This window comes from Cyclopterus lumpus, chromosome 10 (assembly GCF_009769545.1).
Source record: "Cyclopterus lumpus isolate fCycLum1 chromosome 10, fCycLum1.pri, whole genome shotgun sequence".
Classification (NCBI taxonomy): domain Eukaryota; kingdom Metazoa; phylum Chordata; class Actinopteri; order Perciformes; family Cyclopteridae; genus Cyclopterus; species Cyclopterus lumpus.
The window spans coordinates 3,464,765-3,479,616 of NC_046975.1; the positions used below are offsets into that span (position 1 = coordinate 3,464,765).

At 44.1% G+C, this 14,852-nt stretch overlaps 1 protein-coding gene across 1 annotated transcript in view; it reads right to left on the reverse strand.

Moving 5' to 3' along the window:
- Nucleotides 1–8,987: 8,987 nt before the first annotated feature.
- LOC117737904 (GDNF family receptor alpha-4-like) overlaps nucleotides 8,988–14,852 on the reverse strand; it is a 45,341-nt gene continuing 39,476 nt past the window's right edge. The window contains exon 9 of the mRNA XM_034544148.1: nucleotides 8,988–9,200. Coding sequence (XP_034400039.1) covers nucleotides 8,988–9,200 — 213 coding nt within the window. The remainder of the gene's footprint in view (nucleotides 9,201–14,852) is intronic.

Genomic DNA, 14,852 nt, shown 5'->3' on the forward strand with positions numbered 1-14,852 from the left:
CAACAAAGTATTTCACAATCCATTCTTAAACCTAACTGAGTAGGTGTGTTACATACTAAACCTACCTAAGTAATTCAGGATCTTTTCCTAAACCTGGATTAAAGCAGAAGCTGTTGGACTTTTTGTTATGTAACATAGACCCAGAATAGAGGAGATCCATGTGTACAAGACCGACATTAAATGAAAGCTAAATTAAAGGTAATATGTTTAGCAAAAACCAAATGTGCAATAAAGAAGTGTTTGAGCAGTGAGACGATTCTCCATCACTTCCAATGAAACAAAACAGTGACTATGAAGTTAATGTGCCGACTCTCACCTTACATGAACGGTGTAGGAATTGGAGACATTTTTAAACATAATCCCCGAATTTTAATGTGGTCAAAATAGTTGGATCAACTAAGATAAACAATCACATTGGGTTATTCTATAGAACGTTTGTGGTCAGCAAATGCAGTTTATGGTCTATAGACATCTGTGGGTTCCTCTGCAAGTCGTCATACAGTTGCCTTAAGACTAGATTTGTTTAGCTAAACTGGTGCTCAGATGAACTGATGTCAGTGAAGACACTTCTAATGTGTGCCCTGTATGTTAATCATCATTATTATAGCTGTATATTCAGTTGCAGACTGGACGTTTTTGTACCGACTAACGTGGGAAGGTAGGCTGAGCCTCCATTGCTGTCGCAGTGTTTCACTTTTAAACCCACACAATAAGTCTCTCATATGTAAAGCGAACATATATAGCAAGAAAGACAGTTTATATGCAACCCGTTCTCATTCCATACTCATCACATACAAACTTGGTCAGGAACCCTTTGCGTCCCTTTAGTAAAAGATTGTGGTTTGGGGTCAAGGAGCAGCTAATACTGACATGGAAAGCCGTGAGCGTCTCCTATGGATACTGACTGGTGCCTCGTGCGTCTTTATCAGAACCCAAAGGCTGACAGAACATTGGTGTTTGACCATGGGTGTGAAGAGCCTCAATTGAAGCCACACATGACACATTTACTTTAAAATCCAATTAGCTGGAGCCAATACAGCAAAAACAACAACAAAACACTTGCGTAAATCTGCACCGCATACATCCATAAGGAGACATTAGAGAAGAACAGACACACTGGAAGTCAAGTTAAGGAAATGTCAGCTCGTACATTTATTTTATTATTCACAGGTAAACACAGCAGAGGCATGGAGTGTCTCATATCAGGCCAGCGGGGTGAAATGTCAACGTATGATCGGAAATGGAAATATGTAACGCGGGGCCGCATATATGCCCCCCAAGAGATACGACAGTTTATTTTACCAACACAGTTTGAAACCAATCAACCACTGATCCCACTGAGTCTGTGTTTTTTTAATGTTTTTTTTCTTTTTTGTTGTGTGCGCAAGAGAGTCCGATTAGAGTTCATGTGCCGAAGAAACGGTCAAAGATTTAGCAACAGACAGTCCAACAGGACCAAAGGAGCGTGAGGATGGATCACACATGGGGGGCGAGATGGGGGAAGCCCGGTGGTGATGTGACTCCCTCACTCTGGCACTGTATACACGGACATGCTTTAGACAGGAAGTGTGTGTGTGTGTGGGTGTGGGTGTGTGTGTGTGTGTGGTTAGTGTTCTTTAAATGCAATACATTTATCTCCACCTGCGGCCGCTTGTCTTCCGGGCTTTAGTTCGGAGTATCCCGAAGGAAAGGTTTACGTTTGACAGCATGAAAGCGAAAAAGAGAGGGATCTGTCCATTTTCACCTCGAGGGATGAAGAGCAGAGTTCTCCTCAAGTGACAGCTCAATCCACGCCGCTGTCTCCCCTTCAGAGAGGCAACTTTTCATCGAGTCAGACTGTGCGCACGCTCGCTCGCCAAAAAGCCCGTCTCATTTCCGAGTCTGTGACTCGGTGTGTGTATGTGTGTGTGTGTCATCGCCTCAATCTCCACAGCGATGATGTCCCATTCAGCGAGGCACCCGCCGGGATAAGAGGTGGTGGATGAGGGAGGAGGGGGGCTCAGTCAATCAGGGGGGGGGGGGGGGGGGAAACACGCATCAAAATGGCGGCCGCGCCCCTCGCCAGGTGTCAGCGCTTTGAAAAGAATCAGACTTCTGGAAGATTATTCAGCTCCATTTACCTTTTCGGGATCACCCAGGGTGCAGCAACCCAGAGTGAGACATGGGTAACCATAGCAACGCTCGCCGAAGGTGACAGCGTGTGCGTCGGCGGGGAAAAAAAAAACCAAAACATTCAGCCGGAGACAAAAAGACTTTGCAGAAACAAAAGCGGTTCTCACTTAGTCCAGGGAGTCCATGAGGGGGATCCCTGGGGGGGAAGTCCCAAACAATGAATCCACAAGATATTAAATTGTACAGAAATGATCCCAAGTCACAGAGTGTACAAGAAGGAGACAATTATACAATTAAATACCAAATCAACAGCACAGGCATTATCATATGGGTCTGGGAAATTGGTGTAATAATGGACATTCAAACGACAAGACACTGCACACAAATCCCTTATTACACCAAAATGCAAAGCCGGACTGCAGAAAAAGAACACTAGATTTTGAAAAGAAATGAGATGCTTTGTGCTTTTGGGGGGGATATCAGAGTCTTTTGACCAATAAGGTAAATATGACTGTTTGTCCAGGATCACCCTCCAGAGGTTCCTCTCTGGCCACAACTGCCTAATGTGTCTTCATTGGTTCATGTCGGATGGAGCTGAAGACTCACTGAAAGGGAGACGGGGAGGGAAGACGATTCCACACGTTGTTCCATACGCAGTGAAAACATCTAAATCATGAGACATCAAACGCACCATTGCTCAATTCAATACACTGAGGGGTGTTTGCTGCTGCAGCCTCACTCGGTCTGCTATGAACAGTAACTAGTAGTCACCAATGATGGAGGGGCACTAACACGGCGTACACAGGACAATTTCACAACGAATGGCCCCAGAACGGGCCAGAGAAAGGAAGAAAGATCTGTTTATAATAAATGTAAAACATATATAAACTGAATTTATATGGGCATCATTTTACAGTCTGTAATTCCGGTGGCTGCTTTATGCTAAGCTTTAGACATGTGTGAGAATTAGAAGCTTCTGCTGGATCGGAGCTATTTATTTGTAGTTGTTGCTGAATGCAAAGCGCACATTTGGTTTCTGTTTCCATGATTTTGTTTCATTCTAGTAATTCTCAGAAGACAATTGTTGCCTTTTCATTACACATTTTGGTGAAGGTTTGTCTGCATTTTGAATTGATTGTTCATTGATTATGTTTAATTTAGATCAAGGCATTTGAAGTCCTGGTTAAGTCGTAGCCATAAAAAAACGTGTTTTCGTTTCCCGTATCACTGTAAATGTGAAATATTAAGTAATAAACATTACATCTGATTGATTGAATTGTTAAGACAAAAAAATCAGTTCTTATTTGGTTTTCAAACCTTTAAATCATCTTTCTTAAGTCTCAGTTAATTACTGAAGTTTGAAAACATATTTAATACTGCATGTAAACGCTCTATTTCTAAATGAAGGCAGGCTCAATGCTGACGTTTGGACAAGAGGAACCAAGAGGAACCAAGAGGAACCAAGAGGAACCAAGAGGAGGATGCTGACCCACTAGCAGTTCAGTTGCATGTGACCTAATGAATCAACAAATTACTACTAAAAATAATAATAATTATTATTATTCTATTATGAAGAATGGTTTATTTTTCATGTTTTCTGAAATCTGTCATCCAGATAAATTTCAAGAACAATTTCTGATTTAAAGTCAAAAGACACTTTTAATGTCATTTTTCAATTCCAACTTCGGTTTCCCTTGATTGTATTGGACTGAATGGCAAATACAAGCCAGGGAGAGGGAGAGAGAGAGAGAGGGAGAGAGAGAGAGAGAGAGAGAGAGAGAGAGAGAGAGAGAGAGAGAGCTGCAGGAAGTTAATATTTAGCGAATGTGACTGTGAATGTGCATCTATGGTTATCTGCGTGCATGACTGAGAAATAATGGCGAACGTGTGTGTGTGTGTGTGTGTGTGTGTGTGTGTATGTGTGTGTGTGTGTGTGTGCGCCGACCTACAGAGTGTGAAATGGAGCAGGGAGGTTCAGTCTTCAGCTGCAACACACACACACACACACACACACACACACACACAACCCTCTCTCTCTCCGTTTCTATCTCTTGCCCCCTCGCGCCGTGCCACCAACCCCTCAACCTCCTCTTCTCTCATGCCTTCATTTCCCTGTCCTTCCCTTGCTCTCTGTCTTCCTCACTTTCTCCTTCTGCTTCTTTCCTCAATCTGACCCTCCAACCCATCTTTCCTTCTCCTCCACTTCTGCATCTCTCCTTTATTCCTATCTCTCTCTGGATGAAGCGCTCCCCGCTGTGGAGTTAGTTTCTCCCCCTTAGCGCTGCCTTTATCTCCCATTTGGATGCCGTGTACGCGCAGTAGCATGGAGAGAGAGAGAAAGGAGAAAGACAGCATCCCCATGTCAGGCCACTGATGGATTAGAATACTAAAATACTGGGGGGGGGGGGGCACACTATATGCTCAAATCTGACATGGTGTGTGTGTGCTTTTTGTGCGCGTAAATCCACGGCACGCTAATAGAACAATACAACAAACCCATCTTTCCAAGCACACACACACACACACACACATCCTCCTTCTCTCTCTGTCACCCTGGAGGCTTTCTTTCTCTCTCTCTCTCTCTTTCTTTCTCTCTCTCTCTGAGTTGATTTAACGCATGGCTTCTCTTCTTGTTTATTTCAGTACATATTAATGTAAATCACCGGTGTCCACTCCCTCCCTCCCTCCCTCCACCGTCTCTCTCTCTCCGTCCATCCCTCTTGTTGTCCTGCCACCGGGTGTCGGCCTGACGACAAACAGCAGAGATAACAATTAAAATGAACAACGGCTCCCGGGTAAGAGGCCGCCGCTCCGGCCACGCCAATCAGACGGCCGGCCTCCCCTGCTGATCTCAATTAACCCCCACTGTTGGACCCCCCCCAGGCTACTTCTACGTCTTGCAGGGGAAGATGGACGGAGGGAGTGACTCGGAGGTCGGAGGAGACTGCTCATCACCTCTGGAGCTCATTTACTGCGCCCGCTGCACGTCTCCCTCGCTGTGGCACACAGAGCTGTGTCGACGCACTCCAGTGTAATCAGACTGGTCCTGCCCTCCGAGCAAGGCACTGGGATCCACCTCAAAAGAGGTTCAGTCAGCCAATAATGCAAGCCAACTGGTTTCACACACTGTGGAGCATCAAAGAGCCGTGTGTGACTGGTCCTGAGCCCAGATCACTGCTCTCTCCCACATGTAATAACCCTGTTTACGCTCACTGGTGTGATCCAACATCAAATAGAATCCTCACTCTCAGGCTGAGGACGACCTCCAGCCAGTGGAGACTCTTCTAGCACATTTTCCCACGGAGTTGGTGTTGAGAGAACTCCTCATTCCTCTGCAGATATCTGTTTATTGAAATTAATAAAAAGAGTCAGAGGACAGATATCGGGGTTCACTTTCCTGAATGCCTCTTTTTGCTCTCCACATGGACTGTTTACCTGCGGGGTCAATACTATAAAACAAAGTCTGGTCTCGTTGCCGACAGATTCTGCATTCATACGCAGAAATCTCGTTATGGAAATTAGTGAGCTTATCATATGCATACATTTTTTTTCTCTCTCGGAGACTTCAAATTTCCAACGATACAGCAACTCTAAATATTGAATTATCCCACAAAACTGACACAATCCTTCTATAAAGGACAGCGTTACTTCTTTTCCACCAACATTTAAATCTGGAATATCGGCTCCATCCACTCCAACTGCTTTAATTATGACTTCATGTTTACAAGCGCAAACAGCTGCTCACGACAAATTATTACATCAATAACTAAATTATCTTGCATTCGGCACAATGTGTCACATTACGCCACATTGGGAATTCCCATAACATTAAATATGTAAGTGCTCATCCGACGAAGATCTAAACAAAACGGTGGACAGCTGACGCCGCTTTAGAAGGACTTCCTCGCCTCCTCCCGTGGGCGGGACTAAGAGGCAAGGACCAGAGGTGAGGAAAGGAATGGAGGACGCTCAAACTGGGAGAGGAGAAAGGCCTCCGGTGTTGGTTTGGCTCTACACATGGGACAGGTGTTGCATGAGCTCTCTGTATGGTGAGCTTCACTCCGTCTCCTATCGCCGCTTCACTTGATGGACAGGCGCTTTTGTCCAGGTGTGTTCAGACAGAGGGGCCTCGGAGATTGTGTGTGCGTGCGTGTTTTCATGTGTGTGTTTCTCAGCAGTTGCGCGCAGAGAGAAAGAGAGGTCAAAGTACACCGCCGACCTGTGACCCCTCTCTCTCCATCTCTCCCCTGCATCCTTTCATTCCCTCCGCAGTTTGTTTCCTCTGTGGCTCCTCTTTCCTCCTTCACCCTTCACTCGTCCCATCTTTGTGTCTGCATCCCTTCTGTCTCTGCTTCCCCCCCCTCTTGCTTCTTTCCTTTTTCCATTCCTTCTCTCCTCTCTTTTCTTCTTCTTCTTCCGCCTCCTTTTCTTGACGCTCTACTGTTTTGCCTCTCTCCAGTTTCTTGTCTGCTTTTTCGTCCTAAACTTTAATCCTTTACTCTTGATGCTTTCTTAGATTATTTTCTATTTTCTCTCCCTTTTTTCTCCCTCCTATTTGTTCCCTCATTTGGTCTCCTATCATGTCCATGCTTTCCCTCCTCTCCTCACTCTCTTCCTTTCTTGCTTTCTTCCCCTTTCCTCCCATCTTTTCCCCCCTCCTCTGCCTCCTTGCTCTCCATCTTCGCTGGCGCCCCTGCAGATGGAATTTGATTTTACACGTTCCAAGAAATAGGAAAAAAAAGAAAGAAATGAAATAGTGTCAGCAAAAGATTTATAAGACATAGAAAATCAAGAGCCGACGATTCTCTCTGCTATGTTTGTGCTCCAGGGTCTTTTCTGTTCTTGCTATAGCACACTATTTCTATCATTGCCTGAAACACACACACACACACACACACACACACACACTACTCCCTCCAGGAGCCTGTCAGATGATAAAGAGATGTTGTCAGGGACTGATTACCAGCCTCCCAACTAAAAGCAAGTAACACATCAAACGCACAAAGACCACACAGGGACTTGGCCTTATTTTTTTCTCCTAATTTCTCCTCCATAAATCTCTCTCTCCCCCACTCCTTCCTCTTCCTCACTTCATTCTGACGCTGTCTCGGTGTCAGAAGTATGGTGCGTGTTTTTCTGCCTGCTGGGGAGCTTTTTGATTTGTTCTGCCGTTTTAGAGCATATTGTTTCCGGTGTATTGTTTTTATTATGACGGCTTTATTCATATCGGTGCCCGTGGCAATGCCGGGTCCCGGTCCCGAGTCCCCGTGGAGGACAAATAGGGACGGGTTAGAGCAATAATGCAAGAAAGAGCCGCATTGACTAAATACATGGTATGTGTGTGCTGTGTATGACGTGCCAATTTTCTCCGCGATCGCTCACAAACACACATGTGACACACGTGGCACTGGATGTTGATTAAACAATGAGAGACAAGTGTGTCATTTGTCATTCGCCGCGGCTGTGGATGAGGGATGGTGGCGAGGGGGAGGAGGATCCCTCCATCCGTCACCGTGATAAAGTCAGACTGGAGCATCATATATCAGGGCCCCCGTCCCCCCCTACAGCCATTGTTAGGGTGACCCGTGGACAGGTAAGTCACTACCGGTGGGACAAATCATCATCCGTCAATGAGTTCAAACGAAATAATAAATAACATCAACGAGGTCCGACTGCAGCCGGCTGGCGTTTCGTTAAGTGTGGGGTGTTCACATCCAAGCAGCCACTTTGTTTCTCCGGTTTTCTGGCCCATCGTCTGATTGGCCTTAAAACAATGTACCATCCACGAGTCATTTTTAAATGAAATGACCATAACGTTAAGATGGGCCAGAGGCCAATTGAAGGAGTTTGTAGTATGGATGCAGCAATCTTTGCGTAGCTGGCAATAATAGCTAGTTAGCAGACTTTTAATCACTTTTCATCACTATAAAAAAGTAGATATTATCGGAGTTTGAAGAAGCTATGAATAAATAGCAGTATAAAGGCTATCATAAAGGTAATGTTTGTCTCTACAATGTATCCTTAACAAGTTAACCAGCTCAGTTCTTTAGCATGCTAACACCCAATGGAAGTTTATAGTATGTTTCTGCATCATCAGCAATTCAATTAGTAGCTGATATAGTTTAACTGAGCCGCTAAGTTAAAATAAGCCGAGACCAATTGATGAACTACATACGTAGAAGATGCGTTTGTGTGCTAAGATGCTGACAGCTATGTTTGTTAGCACGTCGCCTCGTTAGCCTGGTAAAGTATGCTAGGGTCATGTGATAAGTGCATCGTGTGGTTCGCTCCTCTGCTAAAGGCACAGCTGATAAATGGTAATGTAGCCCAGCTAGCTTGCTACTTTCATCGTGGTACATTCTTAGCTTCCTGCTAACAAATTGTTTATTAGCTGTGCAAGCTATGCAGTCGCTTCTGCTCAGCTGCTTGCAGTTATACGATATGACAATCTAATATAGTTATTTTGCAAACATATCGTGTTTAATATTTATGTGCCAACAACCCAGCAAGCCACAATAATTACCAGATATTTCTTTCTGGACCTTTGACAGGAACAGCTACATGCTGCTCATTGGCTGTTGGCGGCATGTGAACACCCAGCACGACGACACCTTTTCGTGCTCCCGGGATATTAATACGCCACTGCAGCTGCAATCAGACCACGTTGGACAAAGTGCCATTTTCATAAGAAGGAAAGGAACGAAGCAAGGACAAAAAGGAGGAATCAAGAGGATGCTACTGACAAAATGTGAAGTCCATTTCTCCACTATGCTTGCGACAATTTTACAGCAATCAGTCCAGGATTGTTGGCAGGTCCATCATATGTGTCTGTGTGCGTGTGTGTGTATGTGTGTGTCTTCTCTGTATCCTCTGTACTACCCCCAGCTGAGGGAGGCAGATAGCAGAAGGAGCAGTAGGATGACTTCAGGAGGGCCGGCGGTGAGGAATGTGGCCCCGCCTGTCCCGGGGGAGCCCAGGTTGGAGACGGTGGCCCTCTCCGAGTACAGTGGGATGACATCAAACTGGCCACCTTCATCAATCACCTGCGCCGTCTGTGTCAGTTCGTCCTCTTCCTTACTCTCCACCACCTAACGGCAAGAAGATGGAGATAGTAGCAATCGTTTCAAAATTAAGATATTTTTACATTTCACAATGCTTATATGAAAACAAGCAGCAGCTACAGGTGTTCTCCTACACTCTCAAATGGTAAAAAAGTGAAGCGGAAGTTTGCGCAGGGCACTTGGATATGATTTGGTGATTCATAATACGTATAACATAACTTTGAACAGAATGTTAAGTTTTAAATTTGATGTTAAATTCCAACATTTAATGCTGATCCCTACAGACAGGCACATATTAAAAAAAGAGGAACATCTGAAATGGTGTTTTAAGACTGAAGTTGATTAAACATAACTTCTAATAAATGATTTCAATTTGAAATGGACTTTAATTTATTTGAGTATTTAGTAAAATGCAGGTGACGTAAGGCATAAACCATCTTTCTGAGACACTGCATTGAACAAGCACAGATTCAAACGATTCATCCTACATTCATACTAATATGAATGTGCATGATGTGAAGACATTTTTTATTTAATTAATACATGTAATCAAAATTATTGAGAGATAAATTATTGTGATGAAAAAACAAGTGCACATTTCTGCACATAATTAGTGTTTTTTTTTCGATTTGTAATCGTCTTCAATTAAATTGTTCTGCTATTTCTATTCAGCCCAGTAGACCTCGGCATCGTGTTCATATTGGAATTATATTAATATTTACATGCCAACAGTGACTGAACTGAGCATTTATACAGCACTTGGTGGAAAAGGCTCTGCTCTTTGACAAAGCTCTCAAAGAACCGAGAAGTGAGAGAAGACCCCTCGAGAAACGTACATGAACATGAGATCTTTATCGGGCGGATAAAAAAGGACTCAAAATGCCCATATATGCTGTGTAGTTTGCAGAACTAATACTGGCATCCATGCCAGAAGTTGTGGCACAGAAAATGTGACCGGCAAACATTTTCGTTGCTGAAAATAACTTTGTAATACAGATAATTACAAAATGATCAGTCTAACTTTGGGATTTGTTAGTGGTTCCCTGGTGTTAACATTTGAGTGGGTCACCAAAGTAAGATCTTTCCCGAAAACCTAACCAGATTAATTTTTAGCAATGATTTTGAAGACGGATGCTGATTAGAAACTCTTCAAAGGGTCTTTCTAAAGGACTGTTACAAACAGGTCATTTGGATGATTACAAAAAAGAAGATTCGTTGTGCTGATGGCTCTGTGTGACTGTGGCTCTGTGGATGAGCAGGGTCGTCATCAGAGGATCGGCCGTTCAATCCCGGGATCTGCTCGTCCGTGTCGTATGAATATTATCCCCTCCCATCAGTGTATGAATGGGTGCGAATGGGTGAATGATGACATGTGGTGTAAAAGAGGGGTGGAAGACCAGAAAAGAGATATACAAGTGCAGGTCCATGTACCATGTGTGTTGCCATGTGCAGATATTAGAAATAATTAATTTTCAAAATGTAGAATTTTAACACTTTTCAACATTACAACGTCATTGAATTGATGTGTCCAACAGTTGCAACCCAAACGATATCGTTAACATTAACATTTGGCTCTCAGAAGCAAACAGACATAGAGAATAATTATTGTCCAAACAGCTGGCCGAACAGAGCTGAGTCAATAGAAACCTGATGCCAGGTTGTTTATCTCAGAAGAGTAAAATCACTTTTAATGTTTTGTCATTACATTCATGTTAGTTTAGCTATCAAACACAATGCAGAATATATCGTGCGTGTCCTCGTGCTTTGATGGAGATACGTCTCTATTTAAAACTTTGGAGCTGTTGATCAAATATGATTCACTGCAGTTTGCTGCTGACTGTTGAGGACACCCAGATGTTCGGCCTCAATGATATGCACTGACATCTGGAGCCCCAGGTTATTGTGTGCAGGTTGTTCCTCCACAGATAATAATACAGCACTCCATCATTTCATCGAAACGCATGCATCTGATACCTGCTCGTTTTATTGCGTTTCAGATTTTTGGAACTGACTCATTTTGAACTTTTCATCATCCGGGCTGACAGTCGCATGGTAAACAAGGCTGTTGTCTTGTTCCCCTCCGGGGTGCAGGAACAGATGGTGCTGAGGTTTTTTTTTCTCCCTTTTGTAAAATGATGTGAAGTTAATTTAGTTAATTAGCAATGAAATAGATATATGTCTGAAATGTATTGTGAGGTAGACAATCATTTCAAATGAAAGCCGGACCAGCAGTGAGAGCACCGTCTTCCTCTGCACAGAACTTTCCCCCAGCCTGCACGGTGGTTATTCTTAGTCTCCATCTTCTACTCAGAGTCGTGTGACCTTTTCTTTGATCTGCTGCTATTATAACACACTTGTGGGGGACAGAAAAAAGCCTGGAGAACATTATTAATATTTCTTTGAAGATAATTGGAAAGAAGAAGACAGGCTTGGGTTCTTTTCAGGACCAGCACATGTCCAGGGAACATGCTGTCTTTTGCTGTAATAAGAATACAGTTGTTATTTTATTGTGTTGTATCGGTATGGTAAATGATGAATGGACTTGTATTTGTATAGCGCCTTTCTAGTATTCCGACCACTCAAAGAGCTTTTATGCTACATCATTCACCCACTCTCACACGGATGGCAGGGACATCGCATTCAAACCGCATTCATCCAAATGGCACCTCCTTCGGGAGCTACTTGGGGTCAAGCTGCGTTATTTGACACATTGCTGTGGATAATGAGTTGGATGGGTTTACAGTGGAGTTACTAAAAGAAGGTAATAAAACCTTGATAATAAAAGAAGGTGTTATGGCATTTATTCTCTTTATCAATTTGTTCATGTTCAAACAAGAGTTTAAACTGAGACAGGCCATAAACAATGATGAGGATGAGTAATATATAGCTGTTAAAAATTATATATATATATATATATATATATATATAGCGATATATTTAACGATGTTCTGAGCATCCTCAGTGTAAAGACACACAAAACACATTGTAGTCCGAATGTTGGATTAGATCTTAAATTAGTTAACATAAACAGAAAAAGGCTATTACTTTTTTAACACTCAAAATAATGTAATTTCCATACGTTCTCTTTTTGGCTGGATAGCCCACTGTCAGTAAAGTATGGACAAATAAACAGGCTACTGGTATTCAAAGTCACCTCCCAACATATCTGATGGCCTTCCTTGTTGAAATGGAAACATTTAAAACAAAGCCCAGTCATCTGTGCTTTTCAAATGCTCTGCGCTGCCTGAGCGGATACTCGGCTTTTTGAAATGAAACCTTTTGAATTCTGGAAAAAAATTCACGGCAGAGAAACAAGCTAAAGCTTCTCGCAGAGACGAGACGAGCCGCTGAGTGATGGACGGCTGAGGAGATATGCAGCCGGTATGGATGGAGGGCAGGAGGGGGGAGAGGCTGGATGAACTGAAAACATGAAAACAGACAGAAAAGAATGAATGAGCAAAAGAAGACAAGGTAGGATTGGAGGAACTGAGGAGAGGAGAGGAGAAGGGAAGTGGGGATTTGGGCTAGGGGGGGATACATATGGGCATGAATAAATTCATACTAATGAAGCCTGACTGATGCACTGCTTCCAACCAGCACCTCATCTAATCCGCTCACTGGGAGAGAGACACAGACGGACACAGAGAGAGAGAGAGCGGAGGAGGAGGGCAACTGAGGAAGTGAGAGAGAGAGAGTTGGAATCCCCTCTTGTCTGGCGGCCCAGATTATCTCTGGCAGCGAGGCATGCTGGGAGCCGGGGAGCCACAGCCGCGGCAGATTGTGGTCCGGCCAAGGTTACAGTAGCCAGGGCTGGCGATTGGATTGGACGGCGTTTAGCGGTCAGCGTTGGGACGAGGGCAGCCGGGAGCTGCTGCGGAGCTCTGGACCACTCGTATGTGTTCGCTGCACAGTTCAGCACGTCTGCTGCCGTCGGCACATAACTGAGCGGGCCGACTCAGACTTGGTCCAAGAATCTGCATGAATTGAGGGATCACTTGTTTCCGATCGGAACATTTTCACACTGAAACTAGCTCAATCTGAAAATGATATTCCATCCTCCCATTACCCATTACCGGTTATCCTGTTCAGGGTCACCCTGGACAGGACGCAAGACTATCGCAGGGCCGATAAAATAAAGATAATATAACATTGATAAAAGAATAATGCTATGAATGTGTAAAAAAAAACGTTGAGAGGTCTTCAGGATGCTAGGCATGCCTATTAATTCACCTCAACATGGTGCAGTCTGAGTTCCCTCCACTTTAAGGCTCATAACCGTAGGTTAGTTTTGTCACTAACCAATTATTAAAAAGTTTGTGTCCTCCAGAAACTCCTAGAAATTGTCAAAGGGAACACACGGTCCCATCTTCTAAACTGCTCAGTATATTAATTTGATCTTATTTTACTCATTTTCTTTCTGTTATACAATCCCGTTGAAACAAGAGCGAACTCAAACAAATTTGAGCTGGACAACAGGACAGAGCAGCCTCCGCTAACAAACCTCGGAACAGAAAAGGAACACCTGTTGAATGGATGCTTTTAATATGTCAAGAATGGAATGACCAACAGGCCAGGGGGGTGGGAATCCATTTTCACCTCACAAAGAAGATGATGAGTACTGTTTGTAAATGTATCCAGTGACTACTTGGGCTTACGGCAAAGCTCAAATGGTTCTCTATTTGATGTTCCAAAATAAGATACATAAAAAAGGCTACCTACCTACCGCAAGCAAAGGAGTTCAAGTATCCCGGGGTCTTGTTTACGAGTGAGGGTAAGATGGGGCAGGAGATTGACAGGTGGATCGGTGCGGCCTTAGAGATAAGGTAAGGAGATGAGTTTTTTCCGTAGGGTGGCCGGGCTCAGCCTTAGAGATAAGGTAAGGAGATGAGTTTTTTCGGTAGGGTGGCCGGGCTCAGCCTTAGAGATAAGGTAAGGAGATGAGTTTCCTCCGTAGGGTGGCCGGGCTCAGCCTTAGAGATAAGGTAAAGAGATGAGTTTCCTCCGTAGGGTGGCCGGGCTCAGCCTTAGAGATAAGGTAAGGAGATGAGTTTCCTCCGTAGGGTGGCCGGGCTCAGCCTTAGAGATAAGGTAAGGAGATGAGTTTCCTCCGTAGGGTGGCCGGGCTCAGCCTTAGAGATAAGGTAAGGAGATGAGTTTCCTCCGTAGGGTGGCCGGGCTCAGCCTTAGAGATAAGGTAAGGAGATGAGTTTCCTCTGTAGGGGACCGGGCTCAGCCTTAGAGATAAGGTAAGGAGATGAGTTTCCTCTGTAGGGGGCCGGGCTCAGCCTTAGAGATAAGGTAAGGAGATGAGTTTCCTCTGTAGGGGGCCGGGTTCATCCTCAGTCTTCCACCCGCTCTTCACAGGTTCACCACACGAAAGACGCTTTCACGTGGAGCGAGTGAGCCAATGGCAACACTCCACTGATAGCGTCTGTGAATCCACGACTTTACCAAACACCCTAATGGTTGAGCGTTCCCGCTAATGCTTTCCCGCGCCCCCGCAGGCTTGTTGAATATTTAATACATTACAAAAATAAAAACAGCTCCTCGTCTGCCATGATCCTGAAAACGATAAGAGACTGTAATCATCTGCTTCTTCTTCTGTGGTTCAGGTTAAGATGGTCGAGCTGGCATATCATTTTTATACTTTTGTATCAGGCCTTCTTCCAGGTTTGCAGG